The 21,269-nt window shown below is 39.3% G+C and overlaps 11 protein-coding genes across 11 annotated transcripts; 3 read left to right on the top strand and 8 right to left on the bottom strand.

Annotated features, from left to right (window-relative positions):
• Nucleotides 1-40: 40 nt before the first annotated feature.
• KQ657_000252 (uncharacterized protein) lies at nt 41-4,401 on the bottom strand (the record flags this gene model as incomplete). The annotated part of the gene is made up of 2 exons (XM_043191107.1): nt 41-1,358; nt 1,679-4,401. 2 exons carry the CDS (start codon nt 4,399-4,401, stop codon nt 41-43), a joined length of 4,041 nt encoding a protein of 1,346 aa, XP_043051784.1.
• A 293-nt stretch (nt 4,402-4,694) lies between these two features.
• On the bottom strand, nt 4,695-6,391 carry RPS14 (40S ribosomal uS8 domain-containing protein; the record flags this gene model as incomplete). The annotated part of the gene is made up of 2 exons (XM_043191106.1): nt 4,695-5,095; nt 6,025-6,391. The coding sequence occupies 2 exons, from the start codon at nt 6,389-6,391 to the stop codon at nt 4,695-4,697; spliced, it is 768 nt and encodes a 255-aa protein (XP_043051783.1).
• Nucleotides 6,392-6,853: 462 nt separating this feature from the next.
• On the top strand, nt 6,854-7,278 carry KQ657_000250 (60S ribosomal protein eL39; the record flags this gene model as incomplete). Its single annotated transcript, XM_043191105.1, has 2 exons — nt 6,854-6,859; nt 7,129-7,278. The coding sequence occupies 2 exons, from the start codon at nt 6,854-6,856 to the stop codon at nt 7,276-7,278; spliced, it is 156 nt and encodes a 51-aa protein (XP_043051782.1).
• Nucleotides 7,279-7,500: 222 nt separating this feature from the next.
• On the bottom strand, nt 7,501-8,112 carry KQ657_000249 (uncharacterized protein; the record flags this gene model as incomplete). Its single annotated transcript, XM_043191104.1, has 2 exons — nt 7,501-8,001; nt 8,092-8,112. 2 exons carry the CDS (start codon nt 8,110-8,112, stop codon nt 7,501-7,503), a joined length of 522 nt encoding a protein of 173 aa, XP_043051781.1.
• Nucleotides 8,113-8,432: 320 nt separating this feature from the next.
• On the bottom strand, nt 8,433-10,295 carry LTA4 (putative leukotriene A-4 hydrolase (LTA-4 hydrolase) (Leukotriene A(4) hydrolase); the record flags this gene model as incomplete). The annotated part of the gene is made up of 1 exon (XM_043191103.1): nt 8,433-10,295. One exon carries the CDS (start codon nt 10,293-10,295, stop codon nt 8,433-8,435), a length of 1,863 nt encoding a protein of 620 aa, XP_043051780.1.
• A 515-nt stretch (nt 10,296-10,810) lies between these two features.
• On the top strand, nt 10,811-12,637 carry KQ657_000247 (uncharacterized protein; the record flags this gene model as incomplete). The annotated part of the gene is made up of 1 exon (XM_043191102.1): nt 10,811-12,637. One exon carries the CDS (start codon nt 10,811-10,813, stop codon nt 12,635-12,637), a length of 1,827 nt encoding a protein of 608 aa, XP_043051779.1.
• Nucleotides 12,638-12,645: 8 nt separating this feature from the next.
• Nucleotides 12,646-14,292, bottom strand: KQ657_000246 (uncharacterized protein; the record flags this gene model as incomplete). The annotated part of the gene is made up of 1 exon (XM_043191101.1): nt 12,646-14,292. The coding sequence occupies one exon, from the start codon at nt 14,290-14,292 to the stop codon at nt 12,646-12,648; it is 1,647 nt and encodes a 548-aa protein (XP_043051778.1).
• Nucleotides 14,293-14,441: 149 nt separating this feature from the next.
• On the top strand, nt 14,442-15,865 carry KQ657_000245 (uncharacterized protein; the record flags this gene model as incomplete). Its single annotated transcript, XM_043191100.1, has 2 exons — nt 14,442-15,658; nt 15,808-15,865. The coding sequence occupies 2 exons, from the start codon at nt 14,442-14,444 to the stop codon at nt 15,863-15,865; spliced, it is 1,275 nt and encodes a 424-aa protein (XP_043051777.1).
• A 52-nt stretch (nt 15,866-15,917) lies between these two features.
• Nucleotides 15,918-16,631, bottom strand: KQ657_000244 (ubiquitin-specific protease; the record flags this gene model as incomplete). The annotated part of the gene is made up of 1 exon (XM_043191099.1): nt 15,918-16,631. One exon carries the CDS (start codon nt 16,629-16,631, stop codon nt 15,918-15,920), a length of 714 nt encoding a protein of 237 aa, XP_043051776.1.
• A 162-nt stretch (nt 16,632-16,793) lies between these two features.
• Nucleotides 16,794-18,101, bottom strand: RPS6KA5 (putative protein kinase; the record flags this gene model as incomplete). The annotated part of the gene is made up of 1 exon (XM_043191098.1): nt 16,794-18,101. The coding sequence occupies one exon, from the start codon at nt 18,099-18,101 to the stop codon at nt 16,794-16,796; it is 1,308 nt and encodes a 435-aa protein (XP_043051775.1).
• Nucleotides 18,102-18,369: 268 nt separating this feature from the next.
• On the bottom strand, nt 18,370-21,005 carry KQ657_000242 (uncharacterized protein; the record flags this gene model as incomplete). Its single annotated transcript, XM_043191097.1, has 2 exons — nt 18,370-20,352; nt 20,997-21,005. 2 exons carry the CDS (start codon nt 21,003-21,005, stop codon nt 18,370-18,372), a joined length of 1,992 nt encoding a protein of 663 aa, XP_043051774.1.
• Between the last annotated feature and the right edge of the window lie 264 nt (nt 21,006-21,269).

The following is a 21,269-nucleotide window of genomic DNA, read 5'->3' as shown; positions in this document are numbered from 1 at the left end:
TACAGATATATATATATATTAATGTAGAATATACTGTATTTTACTCATTGCCTATGTATACATCCTTGCTTGCCTTCTCGGTGTAGTCTACCTTTTTAGTGTGAGGAGATGTCCAGCCATTGACGTAGTCAAAGTCTGTTTCTGCCCAATAAGCAAAGGGATACGTAGGCAATGTCTTGACGGGAGTTTCCTCTTGTATCAACCCCTTATCAATTTGTGCTTGGATACATTGATCCAAATAAGGTCCAATATGGTCTCTGTGAACACTAAAGTTCTTATACTTGATAAAGGGCTCTGAGGCTTCAAAGATGATCTTCTTCAATAACGAAGGAACCAAAGGCTCATCTTTCATTTCATCCAACGAATAAAAGATCGGATGGTTGGTGAAGATGATGGCTCGAGATTTGGGTAGCCGTCTCAACGTTTGACGTTCCACTCTCACCACGAAATCCTTAGGGTCAACCTCGGTAGGATCTACAACCGGTAAGTTCTCTTCGCTCTGATACACATTGTTGATTCTTAGCTTATGGTCCCACGTGATGTACCAGGAAGCCCTCTCTACAGGGTCATTGGGCCCGAGTCTTTCAAACCATCTTTCCATTGATTTCTTGAGTTTCTCGTGGTAGTAAGGCACCTCGGCATGGATGATGTCCAAGTTCTTTCCTAGTTTTTCCGAGACCTTGAATGACCCCCCAGGGAAGGGCACAGCGGCCGCCACCAAATAATGAAGTCCAGTGACAGCATCTTGTTTGACCAAATAAAAGTCTTCCTTGGCCATCTTACTAACATATATTAAAGGATGTTGTTTCATGGGATGAGTCATATCCAACACCTCAAGCGTCATCTCGTTTCTTACGATTTTCCCCTTACCAGGTCCCTTGTCTTCCAACAACGTAAACAAATACGGATACCGGGCCACCATGTGATCAGTCACAATCTCCATCAATTCTAGTGATGCATCCTCTCCTTCAGGCAAGCAATCAACGTTCTCCTTGCCATAAGTATGGAAGATCCGTTGCTTCTCTTCAATATATCTCCAGTAGTATTTGTCCATATCCAACCAATGGTTGATGTCCAATCTGAAAATGGACATGGTTTGGTGGTATGGCCATCTGAAGGGTCTCCAAGGTCTGTCGTCGTAGTTCTTCACCTGTTCCGGAGTAATAGACAAAGGTGTGGCACGGGGCAACGGTTCATCAGAAGTGTACAGTTTGGAGGTGGACTTCTTGGAGTCATTTGTGGTGGCAATCGTCTTCTTCTGGTTAGCACCTACTAATTTTCTTATCTCACCTTTGGTTAAATATAAGGACACTGCCACCGCAATGGCTAATAAGGCGTACTCCTTCATGAAGAACCAGCTTCAATAGTGATCTATGTAACGATTGATCTATGTACAAGAATGGCTATGTAATTACGGGATTAAACCTGGTTTATATAGCAATATCAGTGAATGGTCAGAGTACCATATTTGGTTTAAGTTACCCTCTAATGCTTATGTAATATGTCAACTGATAAGAAAGTGATCCCTTGGCTGCAAAGAGTATTAATTCACCGAGCGGGATCGCTTTACCCAATTGGGAAATGTTATGTCAAGTGCGACATTTTCGCAGCCATTTCCCGTTCACGGTTCACACTTCATCATTTATCAGTCCACTGTTCCGATAACCCATGCTTTGACCTGAAGGCTTGAATGCTAGATAATGGATGGTCCTTGGTACTAAGTATATGGTCCACTAGATGTTGTAACCAACTATCAAATCTAAGAGGATCATAGTATATGACACTGGCTATAAGTTGTCTGAATTGCCAGTTATAGTATCGAAGGTCATCGTATGGGTTTCTAGTAGCTTTCAACTTTAACAATCGATATTGTTCAGTGGTTTCAAGTTTGGAGTACCCCGGTGAATGTTCCACAATGAGCTTTCGAAACTGTTTATCCTGAAACAACGATTTGACAGAACCATACAATTCATCATTGGTAGTTCCACCGAGATTTTTTTCAAGCCGGTATCGAAGATACGCTTCCCCAAATGAACTCATTTTACTAATAATGTCTCCCATCTGGAGACATTGCTTGATCGACAGTTTGGTTGTGGCCTTGAGGTAATCTCTTGAAATGTTGTAGTTCACTTGTAGGAGCGTAGATAATGGTGGTGTGTGTGCAATGACTGGGATGCTTAAAATATCTTGTGTATCAGTGATGACTTCATTTCCAATGTCTCCAAATTGTCTTATACTTGGATCATACAATTCAAACTTATGGCCAATACATGACTCCAAATATGTAGTTGAAATGCCATTTAACGCAACCTTATCATCAACAGATAGACATTGACCTATTAAAGTATCTGGCTTCAGTTCATCTTGCAAAATATGTCCAATTTTAGTCAAGAGTGTATCGTTTAAAAGAAGAGAGACCTCCTTATTAGACTCAACAAAACCACTAATGTCTAATTTCATGTTTAAAATCAATCCCATGACTTCCCAGTACAGTTTTCCCAATTGACGTAACCGTTCATTTGAAAGTGAACACTTATAAGTCTCTCTTGCTATTCCATCAATATTTCTTTCAAATTGTTGTGTAACAGGAGTAGCAGAGCCAACATTATTCAATGACCAAGTAGATAAAATGTATGGTTCATTCTTAAACTCTTGAAGCAACTCTTTGTTCAATAAGTTGCTATCAGTTTCTGAAAGAGTACCATACAACTCACACATAATAGGTATGAATTGATTAAGCCAATTAGGTACTTGGTTATCGTAAAGAGTAAGTATTGCCATGATTTGCATAAACTGTGCAGGTATCACTCCACCTTCAAATCTATGTTTTATCAATAGTTTTCGATACTCTTTTGCTTCAATTCTTTCAAATTGTTCCCTTATAACATGACGATAGAACAAATGATGTCTAAACAAGGCTAGTAATCGTGGGAAGTTCAACTCAATGGTTTCTAATGGGAGATTTTGAATCAAAAAACGCCGTAAATTGAATTCATAACTGGAATGCCCTAAAGAATACCCATCTTCAAGTAACGCTTTATATCTTGATTTATTTACAGTGTTCTTGTTAGTCATTAATGTTGAAGCAACACTCGTTCTTGGAATCGGAGGTAATCTGAATATTGATTCAATATCTTTAATGCCTTTCATATTATAAATTGGAAGCTGATTCTCGTACATGGTCCATTTTATCCTTTCTGGCCACACATCATGATCAACAACATTTATAAATTGTTTAAGGAAATCCTCCGTGAGTTGTGGATCTTGAAGAGAACAAAGTGCAATATAGGCCATTGCTGTTGCTCTGTTCTGGTGTGTCTCTATAGGCAATTTGATATCGTTGGACTGTAATTTCGTAGTGATAAAGTCAGTAACATTATGCTTAAAGACCTCAAGTGATTGTCGTGGATTCATAGCAGTGTATTTAGCTCCTACTAGATTTAAAAAGTGTTCTCCAATCACTTCCACTTCAAACCAAGGTATCATCTGTATCTTAGCAATTAAGTCTTCATCAATGGTTAATGATGCAAGTTCAGTAGGAAATTGTGCATGATGCTTTAAGGTCACCGGTTGTAATTTATGAGATTTGACTGGACCTAATGATCTCCACCATTGACGTAACTCTTCATCAGACTTCTCTAACGAGAGAACCCCCATCGTCCGCCTCAACCCAATTTTGGTGATATTATTCCACCCATAATTAAATGCTACAACCTTCTTACTATTGGCAGAGCTAGCGAGGTATCGACCTTTACCACCACCAAACTTTAGTGTGGCTAGATTACCTAGCCTCTTCAACTGGTAATCTGTGTCTACTTCAACAAGCATATCGGGATTATCAACAAATGGAAGCTCAAAACTATACACCTTCTCTTTTGGTGTTGACTTCACACCACTGAACGAATCATAGAGCCCATATGAGTACTTGTCACTGTTCGTTATAGACCACCATGACTTCCAGCTCAGTGACATGGACTGGGTCTTACTGTCTTCACGATAGAACCGGAGAAGCTCCTGCTTGCTCTTGGGAAATTGACTGGGAGATATTTGATGCTGGAACTTGGTCACTTGTGAGTGTATCCAATCATTAACGGTCCCAAGATCCACTTGAGGTCGAGTGTTAATGATGTATCGCAGTAGATGAAACGATAAGTCATCTCTTTGTTTCTTGGTAATGCTGGGATTTGTAGTTGCTTGTTGGGTCGTTTCTACGTCATCTGGAACGGTAAACGTAGGGAACGGAACTGTCCTTGGAGGGATCTCTAATTGAGATGGTAATGGCTGAGATTGCTGTTGTTGTTGATCTTCACCTTTGGGATGGACAATTGCTTTCACCACTTGATCAATACTAAAGGGTCGTCTGAAAATCAATGAACTGTTTCGTACACATAGCCTAGACATTGACAACAAGTATGTCCGATTGGAGGACCAGCTGATACAAGTTGTTTGGTTATGTATAGAAAATTGTAGGATAATTCGTGCTAATTTTTACGCGGAGTGCATACCCAGATTTACGCTTGACAACCATCTACAATACAATAATATTTTCAGTATGTTAAGTACATTAATATATATAGAATATCAAATATTTGGTACTAATGCCATGCGTCCGTCCCCTAATAGATTTGATGTGTATTTATTATATAAATGGTAGAGTACAATGTAAGTATAAGAAGTATTGAAAGATAGCACAATCACAATCTTCTACCTCTTCTACCACCCTTTCTTCTGGTGGAATCAGATGGAACTGGGGTAACATCTTCAATTCTACCAATTCTCAAACCAGATCTGGCCAAAGCTCTCAAGGCAGATTGACCACCTGGACCAGGGGTCTTAGACTTGGTACCACCGGTAGCTCTCATCTTGACGTGGACAGCAGTAATACCAACTTCCTTACACTTAGCAGCAACATCTTGAGCAGCCAACATAGCAGCATAAGGAGATGATTCATCTCTGTCAGCCTTGACCTTCATACCACCAGTAACTCTGGCAATGGTTTCCTTACCGGACAAATCGGTAACATGAACGAAAGTATCGTTGAAAGAAGCAAAGATACGGGCAACACCGAAAACTTGGGTACCGTCTCTAACTTGACCTAATAATAAATGTTAGTAACAAAGTCCACTGTCAATAATTAAAAGCACAGATAAAATTGGAAATGATAATTATGGGAACTAATAAAGTCAATGAAATTTTTCACTCCAAGACTAAGACATCATCCATGATAATTTTGTAATCACAACTATCAAAATATCATAGTCAAAAGGATCATCAATATATTGATATGAAATCACCAATATATTACTTCAATATGAATATGAACAAAAAATGTAGTACTTCAGTATGCTCATCAAAGGGTAATGTCCATCAATCAATCTATGAACTTCATTCAATGGCTCTCTTTCATCTTCAATCTTCTACTGTCTCTCTGCTGCTCTCATGTACATACCAGAAGACATGTTTGCTATTATGTGTGATGATACTCTGGAAAGATATATGGGTTATCAAAGAGAGGTTGTTTTATAAAATGCAATGGGTGAAAATTTTTTTAGTTTGTGCAAACGGTGGGTGGATCCGCTATAGAAACTTCGCACTGACCAGAATGGAGAAGGTGAGTTTGGAATACAGGATGGGGATTGTGTTATTCTACACGACGCCATGTGTCCGGGTAATGTGTACTCAATATTATTGTGTGTTGAGGGTGATGTCATGTGACCGTATAGAAAACTTTATGAAGGCTATACCTATGCATGTGCGCGTTGCCATCGAACGTGAATTTTTAGGTCTAAAGCCCTAAATGAGGTGTTAGGGTGTTTTGATGGGGGAAATCTACATAGTGTTCCATTTTCATTAATGGCTACTAATAATTACAGACATTTATAATCACAGTTTAAAAGCTACTGTATATTTAAGTTTTGTATAGTACACTATATGCTGCTAACGTAAAAGTGCATTCCTTTTTTGTATTGTGGAATACACTAAACATGCGTTGGACAACCTAATAGACGAAACCCAAGATCTTACCAGAAACGTGCTTTCTTCTGGCCTCTTCGTGGTCCATAATACCAGCAGAAGTGGTCAAGATAACGTAACCGAATTGTCTGGCTGGCAACAAGTTGTCAGTCCATCTTTCAATGTCACCAATCTTAACGTTGAATCTTGGAGAAATGACACCACACTTGTTTAATCTACCGTTCAATTGAACGACGATCTTACCGGATCTGTGGTCATCAATGTATTCGAATTCACCAATGTAACCGTGCTTTTGCATGACGGACAAGAACTTGATGATAACCTTGGAAGAAGGTCTGATCAAGACTTGTCTCTTACCGGTCTTTTCGGCGTTGTTGATGGCGTTCAAGGCATCAGCCAATACGGAGGATCTGGTCATCTTGTATAGTTACTTTAAAGGGGTCTGATACGGCGTAGTACAAGAGGAGCTTTGAGTTGGAGAAGTTGGTGATGAAAAATTTCCAGAGACACACAGAGTGTGAGAAGATGCGACTTGGAGCTTTTGTTGTATGCACTCCCGGAGAAAATATTTGGAAATAAAGCAGTCACAAGTATGGGAGCGCAGGAGTTAACTGAAATAATGTTCGTTCTCAAAGTTGAAGCATTGCACCGTCGAAGCACAGTAGCAGTATAGATTTCGTTTGTTGTATACAGGATCGTTTATTATGGACGTGCGAGTTGACTATGCCACCCACAAACAATAATTGTTATGGTAGCGCGCGTGATAATTTTCCATGGTAGACGAGCGGATGGCCTGCCTCAATTTTTACCAGTTGAAAATTTGTTTAAAGGTATTCTACTGTTTCACTTTTTACTACTATTCAGTCAAAAGATATTAAAGATGCCAGTATGTTAGAACTTTACATGAAGCAGCACGCAGACACACATGCGCAGATACAGACACATACACAGACACACAGACACACATGAGTTACGAGGGAATACGAGATGTTTAAAATGAGAACCCATCAGTGATGAGAAAAATTTTCAATGAGAGTGAAGCACAGGGGCACACCGTTTACAGTGCATCAGAATACACTGTGCTTAATGTACTTACTTTGTTGATGTGTATTATGTTGTATTTATCATACTTGAAGTATTATACTAACGATTTAGTCTCAAAAATCTTTTAAGACCAAGCAAAAGTTGGCCAAGGCCCAAAAGCAAAACAGACCATTACCTCAATGGATCAGATTGAAGACTGATAACACCATCAGATACAACGCCAAGAGAAGACACTGGAGAAGAACCAAGTTGGGTATCTAAGTGTGTTTGTCTACATTGGACTGCTATGGATGTACATATTGTACTATAGTTGAATTTGGATTCTGACTGTATATTTTAATACTACAAAGTTATCAAAATGATGTAGACCACAGACCATTACTGTATGACTAGTACTGCTATTACTCGTACTCGTACTATTATGACTTGTATTATTGTGTCTACTATTATTACCATAGTATAACGTTATTATATTAGTACATATTATACTTCCTCTTCAAAAATAGTCTCAATGGGCTTCTCCATCAATGAGGCATGAGAAAAGACAGTCACAGCACTGGCACCAACTAACCACAACATAGTATAAATAGGACCGGCTAAGAACCCTAATGGAACAGCCACAATCAATAACCCCGTATACAATTGAGAAGTGTTGAATCTTCCAACTGGTAAAACCAAATCTTGACCTCCCAACTTATTAATTCCATAGATCCCTCCACCGACAATTACAATCACAAATAACAATAACAAATTGGTAGCCAAACAGTAGATGAAAAACATCAACACTACTGCCAAATAATTGGCAGAAAAGTACCCCAAGTTGTATGTGACACGGCTTTGTATTTCGCCAAAGTTGGCGGGCTTGCTGATTCTTCTGATGTCGAAGAACTCTTGAGGCGGACGCAACTTGGAGATGGACGATGAGATCGTCCCTACGTCTGAACGGATCCGCTCCAAGTTTAATCTGTCAGCGAAAGATGCAAACTAAAGAGTTAGTAAACACTGCTGTTATATATAATAGCAGCAGCACTATTGTTGTAGTGCGGCTGCAGTGCAGTGCAGTGTTATACATACGTTTCCAAGTGAGATCGACATGCTATAGATATGTGTGTGCTGTTGGTATGAATGTTATTTTAGTGTTTGTCTTGATATCACCAAAAAAATTATTGTGTTGGTTGACGTGTCTTGAGTTAGTGTGCAGCACAGATCATTCGCAGCCTGTGATCACTTCCTGTGAGGCGTATATTATATTTCTGTGAAGTGCTGTGCACATCGCAGTATAAGGTCCTACTGTAGAATACTACTGCAGTATCGTGTGTTATTGCATGTGTTTTTACAGTGTGAATTATTTACGATACGCATAAATACGATAACTTAGTGCCGTATATTGTATGTTAATATAGTACCGTAGTGTACTAAAGCCCCAAATCCTTCTTAACTAATGATCTACAAATTGGATGGTATCTCGACTCAAACTCATGAAAGTATGATACAGCCAATTCATGATCAACAGTATTAAGTAAAACATACCCTGGTCTGACAAACTTCATTCTTCCAACAGTCCCTAACCAATCACCTAATTTGGTATAGTAGTCAGTGTTATGTCCTTTAACTTGTAAATAGTACCATCTGAAAAGGACTTCAGAATTGGCTGTACATGAATATGGGGTGTAAATAGTAGCCATAGACTTGAGCGCATCAACATGTCTGGACCATTCCAATTTCATGCTGGTCAATGTGTCCAAGAACACAACCGACTGATTGGAAGAGAACAGCTCGATGTCCTTTAAACTAAAGTGATGGTTATAGTCACCGTCCGTGGTAATCACATGATACCATTTATCTGCCAAAGCATAGCATTGGTCAACCAAACTAGTATCGAATTGAGGCTTAATAGGAGGCATTCCTGGTTTATAAAGCCAAGTGTTCCAATCAATGGTGTCCAACAAATCCTTCTTATCGTCAAAGAAACCATATAAAGTATCCATGAATTGATAAGTATCAAGAGATTTATACTTGAACTTGTTGAAATAATGAGGAATAAAAGCATCAAATATGGCTGTACCTCCAAGCACTTGTTCAATATGCAACAACAAGTTAAACCCTTTCTCATAAGGTACGGTACTGAAGGCATCATCAGGATCACATTGATCCTTTAAATCTTGAACCAAAGTTGAAAATCGATTGGCAGATTCTCCCATGGCTTTAATGCTATTTTCCAAGTCATTCCACCCAATAATAGCACTGAAATGACGGGTTGGCTCTCCATGTAAATTTCCCTGGATTCTTCTTTCCAAATAAACGGTCCACCCTTCATTCAACCAGAAATGCTCCCATGAGCAATTGGTCACCAAGTTACCACTCCAAGAATGGGCCAATTCATGAGCTAAAACATCCACACATCCATGGTCCCCAGTAATAAGCGTAGGAGTGACAAACGTGACGTTGGGGTTCTCCATGCCTCCGTAAGGGAACGACATTGGAAGTACTAAGGCATCGTATTTTAGCCATTCATAATCAAAGATCAACTTTTCAGCAATTTGAATGAAATTCTCCATATCATCTTTAAATTCCATTTGACATGCTTTGACATTGCAAGGTTCACAATATACATCTGATCTTGGTCCAATGGGCTTCTTGGTAATATCACCCAGAGCAATGGCCACCAAATACGAGGGAATAGGAATTGGCTGTTCAAATTTATAAACCCCGTTGGCATCGTCATCTTCTTCTTCAATTGGCCTACCAGACATCAATGAAGTATATGGAGATTCAACAGTGAAGTCATATGTCGACTTAATGGCTGGGGTGTCAAAGCATGGGAACAAACTTCTAGCATGAATGGCCTGACATTGGGAGAACAAGTATGGATAAGATTTACCATCTGTTGCTTCTTTATCTAAGAATTGCAATGCAGTACACTCTCGGGTGGTTTCAAAATCAATGGCTAAAGTTATGTCAGCGTCATGCTGCTGAGGTAATTCGATTCGAAGTTTGCTTCCTAACGGTTCAAGTCTATCATCGACTTTAAAGGAAGTGGTGGATGTACCATTAATGGCTACTTTGGGAATCTTCAAATACGACGTGTCCAACGCTATACAAGGATCTTTAACGTCGCTTAACTTGAATTCAACATGGCCATGCAATATTTTTTCTTCAAAGTTGACCTTAAACGTTAACACGGTATGATTCAACTTAAGATTGAAGTAGTTAGAGAGTGTTGAGGGATCTCTTTCAGGCGACGTAGTAGGTCTATGACTCTTAATAACCGATGTCATTTTTAACACTGAAAAACTTGGTGTAACTCTTGATATAGGTGCTTAGGATATTAGCTGTTTTGAATTTTACCTGTAACTGCTTGATGAGATGACTTCAAATGACACCTATTATTTAGGAATGTCGATGCCGTATTGTTTAGTGGTGCCTTAGATATCAACGGCTTCACTTGTTGAGAACCTGTGAGTTTGTTCCACCCTCGTATGTGCGCACGTGAGTTCCCGCCGGAAATCTTTCTTTGTTATCAAATCGTGTCGTGTCTTTGCCTTGTCGAGAAACCCTAAACACTAATAGGAGAAAAACCAGACTTTTACACTACCCCAGGTCAACAAAGGAAATGTAATGATAAGACAGGACAGAGCATCTAAAGCCTTTCAATATATATAACAGGAAAGTAGAGGAACTCTATTTGAGTGAGCCTGTTTCTGCATCAGTCATAGTCGGGATATCAGTGTGCGTGAGCGTGCGTATTAACCTGAGTCTGCATCAGTGTTCGTTCGTCTGCATCTGCCACACTATGCCGCTAAGTCCGGAACAACATGGTGGATCACCGCTACTGCAACTTGAAAAGGAAATTATGCAGAAACGAATCAACTTCAACGGTCCAACTAAGTCATCACTGTCTGTCAATCGATATCCCAGTATCAATGGAGAGCCAGGTTCCACTAACAATACTAATAATAACAGTAACAATGGACTACTACCATTCCAACAACACCAATATCTAACCCAAGTGGGTCGGTACTTGGAAAATGCCAGTGATAAAGAAAGTATCTATCTGTTTGAGTCTGTTAGCACCAACAGTCGATTGTTGGACCGATTGGAAATGGCTAGCATTTATTCTAGTAACGAGGATGAAGCGCTCAAGAAGTTACATCTTCCTCCAACCACAACATCATCCAATAACGTTTCAAGATCAAATTCGAGTTCAAGATTATCTCGTACTGAAAGTGGGAAACTGCTGGAAGTCAATCTAAGGTCCGTATCTCAAGCACATAAGATCCTTCGAATGTCCAATGCTTCTATAGATTCCCTTCATGCAGACTTGCTGGCCTCAATAGCCGAGAGTGACCATATCTATGAAGAAGACAGTGATGACGACTCAAGACTCCAACAAGATAGCCATAGTGATGATGATGATGACGATAATGAATTTACATTCAATAATAGTTCTGCTGAAACTTTAGAAATAGATAGGAAGCAGCAGAATGATATACTTTATCTTCCAAAAATCAAGCCTCAAACTTATGGGGATAGTCATAGTCATGGTCATGGTTATGGTCATGGTCACAGCGAGTCCATTTCTCATATACCCTCAAGAGTGCCCCCAGATCGTTCGTTAACCCGTTCTAAATCAACAACTAATGCAGTCAGAGGTATTCCCTTGCAAGCACAACGGAGAATAATCTCCGAGAATGACTCAAGTCCTTCCACACTGCTGCAGCATCAGTTCATGGAACTTAGACCTTCTTTCAACCCCTCAATGTCATCCACAAGTGTATTGACAGTCCCCATTAGTCATATGTCGGAATCGACGACCAGTTCGCTTAGATCTTCAAATGATAAGCTAAGTGCTCAGTCTCGAACCAATTTAGCTTTGCAATTAAGAAACATGGGAAAATATAGAGAAGCATCATATCAATTGCAAATAGCAGCCAACAGTCCTAATAATTATCCCCGAGCAATGTTCTTATACGCCATGGCCTTGAAGGAAGGTTTGGGTGTTAAGCAAAACGACAGACAGTGTCTCAAATGGTTATGCCGGTGCATTATATATGAAAGTTTTGGTCTGGAATTGCTTGATCATGAAATAGAAAAGATTTGTGACAGAACTTGCGATGATATAGTCAAATTCATAATTAAACTTGATGTCAGCAATAGTTATGATCCTATTGATTTAATCAAATATTATAAGCTGCTTCCCGCCGCACAATTCCAAAGAATAATTCAGCTTTCCACCAATATAAATATATCTTCATCTACCATTGATATCAATTTAAATGAGACTCATTCAAACTCCAGTGGAGGTGAAATATCTGGTTCACGCATTGGTAGCGTGGTGTTAGGGAGTTGCTTTCATGAATTGGGTAATGCATTACTAACAGGCAATGGATTAATGAAAAAGGATGAAGTACATGGAATTAAAATGATCTCGAGAGCCGCATCTATGGGTAACGTTGATTCCATGCTTCAATTGGGAGAATTATGGTGTCGTAAATCCAAACACCATAAGAAGGATTTGTATTTAGCCTCTGCTTGGCTAAGATTAAGTGAATTGTTTGGAAGTAAATCAATTGGTAATAGTTGGATATATAAGGACAAATATTTGAAAGATAAGTATTGATAATATTATTATATCCCCTTTTGGCTGCATGCAAGACTATAGTTGATATTATTTGATTCAATGAATTCTCTTAGGATATTGTGAAGTAAAGCAGAAATGTCATTCAAACTGGAAAAGTTACCCAATGGAAGGTAATAGGCATTTGAAGTTGGTCTTAAATCATTTAACGGTTTGGTAAGGTTCTGGATATTGGTGGTACGGTGATACCAAGTCTTTGGGAATTTAGATGATATAGTGGACATCATATGATTAGGATTACCATTTAAAAGATAATCCAGTATAAGATTTCCATTATGAATAGCTTGATATTGAAGTTCCACCACTTTGTTAATGATATCTCCATCATTTCTTTTGGTATACAGATCAATAACTTTGGTCAAGATATTGTTGATTCTCTTGAGTACTAAACCGTTGGTATGGTATAATAAACATACAACAAGCACATAAAAGTCTTCGTATTGATTCTTTTCTTCTTGGGTTTGAGTGTTCTTTAAAAAATCATTGATATCATCAAACATATTTCTCCATAGTCTTTCACTGGGTAGAATATCATTCATGATCTTGATTCTTTCGTCAAGATCATTGGCTACCATTTGTAGAATCAAACTGTCCATCCAAAGAAGTGTCTGTTGGAGTTTATTTCTTCCTTTGGACACTTTGGCTCGGTTTTCTTTGGCTAGCTTCATCCAATTGGTCTTTCTGGTGATAAGGACCTGCTTATCAACGTTCTTGGTAGATATCGTATTGGGGATGCTGACAAACCCAGGAATCTTGGGTATTTGTATGGTGTTTGTAGGATGTTGACTAGGTAGTGATTTCACCGGTGATAGCTGTCTTTTAGGTGTAAATATAGATTTTGATGACGATATAGATGTAGACGTAGCTGTGGACGCAGAGGCAGAAACAGCTGCAGACATAGACGCAGACAGAGCAGACAATGCTGAGTCATTCTTCAATGGAGACCCCTTAAGGTCCTTCTTATCGTATATGCCTAACCCCATTGGAGGCGGTGAGACTGACGCTGAGTCTGATTCAACAGCCATCGAAGGAGACAGGTCTTTGATAAGATTGGCATATTCTGTAATGTTCTTATGGAATGTGATACGTAACACTAATCGAGGTTTGACGGGATCACCGAGTCTGTTGACCCATCGAACATGTTTCAGCTTAAAGATCTTTGGCAGAGACGTGGACGTGGACTGCTTTGATGTTGGAGGAGTCGGATGCAAAGGACCTGAAGGCACAAATGGCAGCGCTTTACCTGCTAAAGGTTTCTTAGGAGACCTTTTGGTATTCGAAAGAAGTCCAAGGGGTATATCTTCTTCATCGGAGTTGATCATAGCGTTCGACCCATCATTTCTTTCAAACTGTTTAGGGAGAGTGGGAGAGAGGATGGGGGGGAGTTTTCCTGTGGTTGTATAGTTCAGGACCAACTCATCAAGACTCGACCAAGTTAAGCGACTAGTAGAGGTGGTAAAGGACGTAGCAGTAACAATGTTATTACTGTTATTTTTAGCGGTACCAGTTCCTCTTCCACTATTATTATTTCCGTTGTTTACAGCTGATTTCCGGGGTTTAACCAGTGATCCGTTTGTTTGTCGTGGTGGACGTCTGGAAGGAGTAGCAGACTCCCGCAGAAAGATAGACGACTTCATTACTATCGGTGGTTCTTTTAACGAAGTAATTAGTGATAGCCGTAGTGATAATAAATTTTTGTGTATGAAACATAAACTTTTGGTGATAATTAAATATTTCAAGGTAGGTACATCTGGTACCTTACGTTTCCTTTAAAAGCTATACAATTATGAGCTACAACTCAGTTCAACCAATCAATTTGAATAGAAAGAAAAGAAAGAGATCCAATGGAACTTCTTCTACATCTGCATCTGCATCTGCATCTGCATCTGTGTCTGCGTCTACGTCTACATCTTCTGCGTCTACATCTGCTTCTGTTGCATCTCAAATCCCTGGTTGGCCATCTTCATTAAAGGAATTTGTAGCTTCAAGCTTCACCCGTTCGGAATCAGAACTCTCTCCGGAAGAGCAGAACCTCTTTCGGTCCCAGATAACGTCTATAGTTGACATTGCATTGAAAAAGAACATGATATGGACCAATGACTGGGAGAGACAGTCGTTACCTGTGTTTGATGGAGGTGACTTACAATTGATATCCATCAGTGATCCAATGGGTAATAGTAATAGTACTGCTACTCCCAATACTACTGCTGCTATTACCACTACAGTCAATACTACTACATCATATGCTTCCAAACAAAGAAAGAAACAAAGACTTGAACGATTCAGCTCAGAGGAACCAGAACCTTTTAGACCCATGTACAACAGCTATACCACCGATACCGTTGCAGCTCCAGTCAAAGGCACTAGCCAACAGATAGAAAAGACCTATTTAAGATTGACTTCCGAGCCCATACCGTCAAACGTTCGACCCCAAAACGTATTGGAAAAATCATGGAAGTTCGTGCTCAACAAGTATCGGCATGGCCAACCGTACACTTACTTCATTAGTCAGTTCAAATCAATAAGACAAGATTTGACTGTTCAAAACATCCAGAATGACTTCACCATTCACATCTACGAAGTCAATGCCAGAGTGTGTTTGGAGAAAAAGGATTTGGGGGAGTTCAACCAGTGTCAGACCCAATTGACGTTTTTGTATGATCATGTTAGAACCAACACCAATAGACACGGTTCCTATTTAAGCCAAGAAGTGGAATTCATTGGCTACAGAATCATCTATATGATCATCTTAGGTAATTATCAGGATGTCATCAAATTAAGGCTTCAAATGGTAAGAGGAACGTACTCCAAACTAACCACCTCATTCGATGGTCAAGAAGCATTTCTAAGTCACATTGACGATTTGTTTAAAATTAACGATTGTCTTCTTCTGGGTGACTACTATAATCTCATAAAGCTTGTGGAACACCTCAAACCGGTTCTACCTTTAGCCTATGACCTTCTCAACGATTTCTTATTGGCTAAGGAAAGGATCAGGATCTTGTATGTGGTCTCGAAATCATACCGGAAACTCAACCTACATTATCTCCAAACATCAATACTCTCAATACAGTCTTCACAATTCGACGACTTCATCAGCAAAAGAGGCCTAACACATTGCATCGTGGGAGAAGACTTTGATTGCGTTCAAGCAAGACCCATCTTACTGTCAATAGTCAATCAGCCCAGTTTCAAAAGGGTAGACATTAAGGGGCAAATATGACATATACATATAAATATATATATCAGTCCACTCATCTGTTTAGTCCATTGATGGTGCTAATGCCATCAACGAGAAGTACGCATTCTGTTCTCCAGCCATGTCCATGTAGTATTGAATCTTCTCTACAACTGTAGGATCCTCAAGTACAGAAGGAGACGATGATGGTGTCGACGATCCAGTCAAATCAATGGGGCCCTTTCGCCTACCATCTAATTCGTACGAATGGTTATCTTGACCTTTGATAAAAGTGATGAAATGGAAATTGATATCATCTTCAGACGATGGTGCTTGAGTCTGCCCTTGAGACCCAAAGTTATCATCTAATTTGATCGACTTCTCCAAATTCTGGATTAGATGGGAGTACTCTACTTCGTCATTGCCAACCAGTTTAAGCTCAGTGAGAAACCTGTCTAAGGGACTGTTGTTGATAACCAACGACTTGCTTACATTGGCTAAGAGATGAAGTAACGCATACAACCCACACCCATTTTTAATGGTCTGTTTGAACCAATTAATACTTTCAGACCCGAGAGATACGTTGGTATCTTGAGCCTTTCTATACGTCTCATATTGTTCAGTAAGGGGGAACAAGAGGATCACCCCATAAACAGGTTGAGGTAAGAATGCTAGCAACGAGGGATCGGAGATTGAATAAACATCATGGAATCCTAGGAGTGGAGAAAGTCCTAAATGCCCAGCCAATTGAGTGAAGATCTCGGGGTTTGATTCCAAGGGGATAACTGCAGGTTCCATCTTAATAAAGCAAGGAGTTGCAATGGCAAATGTTATGGCAGTTGAAAGCTGTTTGAAATGCTTCTGGGTTTTTTCCCGGACATGTAAACTTCCTATTTGGGTAATATGGTCTCCGGTGTACGGGATGAATATGCTAGCTTCTAATTATACACTGATATTACGTTATTCTGGTCGACTGTTGTACATTTTCTCCAAGACACTTTCATTAACAAATGAAAAGCCCTTGACTTGAAGGATATCTTCGTCTAACGGAGACTTGTCTGGTGGAGTGAACGGCATATTGGTGAATTCATCGTCGAAATTCTCTGCTAAGATTGGGTCAGTAATCACCGGTAAAATAGGAGGTATTATGTCAGTATCATTAAGGGTCTTCCAGTCCACAGTACGGAAGAATCTATGCTGCATTATCTTTTTAAATTGTGTTTCGTCATCAAGATCCACTCGTTTCATCGGATTAACCTGTAGAAGTTTCCGAAGAAAGTCTTTAGCGTCAAGTGACAAGTAAAAGGGGAACTTCAAAAACTTTTTGGCATTCATCACTTTATCCATAACCTTCTTATTATTATTTCCTGTGAATGGTGGAGACCCCGTAAGTAAATCAAAGCACACACAACCTAGAGACCACCAATCCACCCCAAAGTCATATTCTTCACCTTTCAAGATCTCAGGTGCCATATATTGAGCAGTTCCTGCAAGCGAATTCAATTTAACGTCATCAACAGTCTGTTTAGAAAGTCCGAAGTCGGTCAACACCAAATGACCGTACGAATTCAACATACAATTTTCAGGCTTCAAATCTCTATATATCACCTTAAGATTAACATGAAGATACCGTATAGCCACAATAAGTTGTGCTATATAGTAACTGGCCTTGGTCTCTGGCATGTACCGCTCTTGGGCCAAATGGTGGAACAACTCCCCCCCGTCCAAATACTCCAATATCAAATAGAGCTTGTTATGGTCCTGGAAGGCGTAGTAGAGCTTAACAATGTTGGGATGGTTAACGGATTGCAATATGGTCTTCTCATTAACGGTACGGTTGTAGTTGACTTCGTGAATGGTGTTGTTGATGATCAACAGAGCCTTCTTCAATTGTTTCATGGCATACAACTTATTGGTAGACTTCTCTTTAACCAAGAGTACCTTACCGTAGGCCCCTCTGCCCAAGACTTTTATAACGTCAAAGTCACTGACCTTTGGCTTATCAAATCTAGGAGCTAACGAGTATTGCTTCAAGGGTATCTCATACAGTGATGATATGGTCAGTCTTCTCCTTCTGCCATTACTGTGGCTTCTGCTATCATACATAGGAACAGGTAGCGATTCTCCATAGTCATATTCGTCTTCCGATTGTACTGCTAACAATCGGTAGTTTAGCTCCGAAGGTCCGCTATTATTGTCGTTCACGTCCAAAGATCCAATCCCGTCCTCTAATTGGACCAAATCTTCATCATCTAAGAATACACTCATAACCTCCTATAGTGTGTCTTCAATGCGTCTTGATGTCATTAGTAGAGGAAATTATCAACAGTATACAGATTAGTTTTGTCCCACGTTTCTCAAACGGTTATACTGTCGGAGATAGGCAGAACGTACTCGGAGATAATGTAACTATAGAGGCACATAAGAAACAATTATATACTATTATATTACATCAATTATTACATACTAACTACAAACATACAATGTAACATCATATGGTCCTTATACGACCCTTATTAGGCGCTTTGTCGTCTCTTTATACGGTCTTAAGCCATGCCTTATCGTTGACCTTTAAGAATTGTACAATATCTAATTTGATATCATCAATGTTCTTAAAATCTTCATAGTTAGGTAACTTAATAAGTAACTTATTAAAATGTACCTTCTGCTTTAAAAGCAGCTTGAAATCTTCAAGGCCTCGTATGAGAGATTTATCCAATTTTATAGCAATAATCTCTTCATTCAATTTGACTATCTTGCACTTGACATATTCAATGGGAGCATCTCCATGCATGTGCACCTGTCCAGCAAGATGTTGGTTATAGTAACCCCCATATTGTACATGAGTTTGTTGATGAGATCCTATAGACCCCTTTCGACTACTGGGTCTCCTTCCCGATAAGGAGTTCTTCCGGGATGTAGATCCACCAGATCCAGTTAAACTCCCATTGGATGGTGAGTAATGTGTATATGCGTGAATATTGGGCTGCGGAGACCCAGAAGGTGACATAGGTTGGTTGTGTTCAAGCATATTCAATTTTAATGGAGCAACGACTTTAGGTGAATGTTGAAGTGGATGATTCACTCCTCCTTGAGTGTTAGTAGTTGGCAATGGAGGGGCAAAACTGGCTTGATTAGGAGGACCAAGTATATGACCATGCCCATGGTTTTGAGATGGAGCTCTGGATGGGTTTTGACTTGAGCCAGCCAGTTTAATTGTGGATGTATTGGAACCAGTACGTTTTATACTGTGATTGCGTAAGCCTTCAAAGGAATTAATTTGTTGATAATGGTTATAGGTGTTCTTAGATCTCGTTCGACGAACAAAATCTGGACTTCCAGTTGAATTATCAGGAGTTGTATCTGCTGTTGATTGTGCCTCACTTGCGGAATTTGATTCCTCCGAACTATTGTCATTAATTTGAGTTTCATCACCATCAGTTGAACCTTGTTCCAGCATTTGAGGGAGTTCATCTTGCTTTATGTCGTCAGCTTCAAAAACCTTCACAGATCCCTTGAGAACCTTCTCATTTATATCATCATTTTTCATGTGAAATTTAGACATTTCCTCCCGTTTAACAATAAATCCTGGAGCATTCTCATTTGTGAGCCAAAGAAAGAAATGAACAGACAATTGAGACTCTCTATTCAGAATCAATTCATTGATATATACATGCAAATCATTGCATCTTTTCAAAAGCATATTGTTGAGTTCTTTTCTATCTTTTTGCTTTGCCAGAGGGATGGGTTCTGGAAGTTTTGGTAACGAAGATGAAGAACTGGTTTCCAAAAGGGAGCAATGCAAATTGTAAAAATCTTGATAGTAACGTCCTAAATACATTTTTGAATCATCGCTAAATTTCACGTCAACTCGATACCAATATCTTTCATTGTACAAAAGAAAGTTCAGTATTGAAGCACTTATTGGATAAGTTCTGTTGTTAAATGTCTTAGCCTTGTTACTGGTGATCAAATCTTGAATTTGAGCATCGTTATAAGACTTTGTAACTGAATTTATATCAGAACTCGACGATAATGCTGAGTAGGAAGAATTATGAGCAGTTATAGTAGCCGAAGGACTGTGAGGTTGCGTTGGTTGATTCCCAAACGATGTAGAGTTCAAAAAAGGACTACTACTACCATCAATGGGGGATGAACCCTGACCAGAATTTGTCTCACGAATCCATGACAAGGTAACTGGGTTTATTGTATCATTAACAGCAATATCAACATATGAAGCAGGTACTAACCCAGGAGTTTGTAGTTTTTCAATAGATTTAACGAGAACCCAACCATTTCCTGGTCTGTCTAACAACTTCAAAATGTCACCCTTATTGACCGTTAATTCACTGGAACCTTCTGCCTTGAACAGATACTTCGCAACTAGAATGATATTTGCCTTGATATGTTTCTCTTGGAGCTCCACACACTGGGGCTTGGAGATCTTAAGTAGCTTAATGTTGGTCATGGGGATGAGAGCAGATTGGTAGTTAAAATGAGTGGAAGCGAAATCGAGTTTCTTATAGGCAAAAGCAGTTATATTATTGTTATTGATATTGTTATTGTTATTGTTATTATGCGCGTGAAGCTCTGTTCAACTCAGTGGGTGTATCTTCGCTGCAAAAGTTTGTCTGTTTGCTTGTTTGGGTTTGGCTTATCCGTTTGGCTTATGGTTATCAAGAAAGATATTTTGCTGGTGATAATTGGGGGAGAAGCCGTGTGTTCGTATTGCAGGACACGGCGTAATTGTTGTTGAAAATAAAACCTTTTGACAATGGAGACGCGGTTGTTGGGGACAATGCGGTAACTTGGCTTATTCAAGATGTAATACGGAATGAAATGAGATAACAACTTTGATATTACTAACTAGCTTGGAGTAGTAGACGAGTCGTTAGTCGTAGGTAGATAGATGTTCGTATAATTAACTTCTGAACCGGTAGCAAGGGGATTTTAGTTGATGGTAGTTTGAAGTAGCAGTATCGTGAGTAGAACTTTCGTTGGGACCTTAGGGTAGATAAGTAATTGTTTTACGTGTTTTTGTGTTCTAATCTGTAACAAATACCTGATGGGAAATTATGTAGGAATGTTTGAGGTTAGGGTGTCTCATGAAACACCATCAGCTCAAAAACAGATAGGAATTGGTCCAATTGGTCAATCTCGTACTAACCCCATATTAGGTACTATTATTGTTAATATTATTCTTAGTACAGCTACTAGTTTTGGCACCACTATTACTACTATTAGTTTTATGTTATACTACTACAATTAACATCAAAGTATCAGCGTTGCTAATTAACTTTGACTTGTACACATTATGCGAACCGCCGATGACATTTCAACAAAAAGTTAAACTTCTTGTCCATCAGTGACGGATTATTAATAATGTGCCAAGGATTAATCTCCTTCCGGCCATTTGTGCTTAACTCCATCGATGTA

The sequence above is a fragment of the Scheffersomyces spartinae genome (genome assembly GCF_019049425.1).
Source record: "Scheffersomyces spartinae strain ARV_011 chromosome Unknown scaffold_1, whole genome shotgun sequence".
Lineage (NCBI taxonomy): Eukaryota > Fungi > Ascomycota > Pichiomycetes > Serinales > Debaryomycetaceae > Lizanozyma > Lizanozyma spartinae.
The sequence above is the reverse complement of the archived record's forward strand: the minus strand, read 5'-3'. Positions and strand labels throughout refer to the sequence as shown.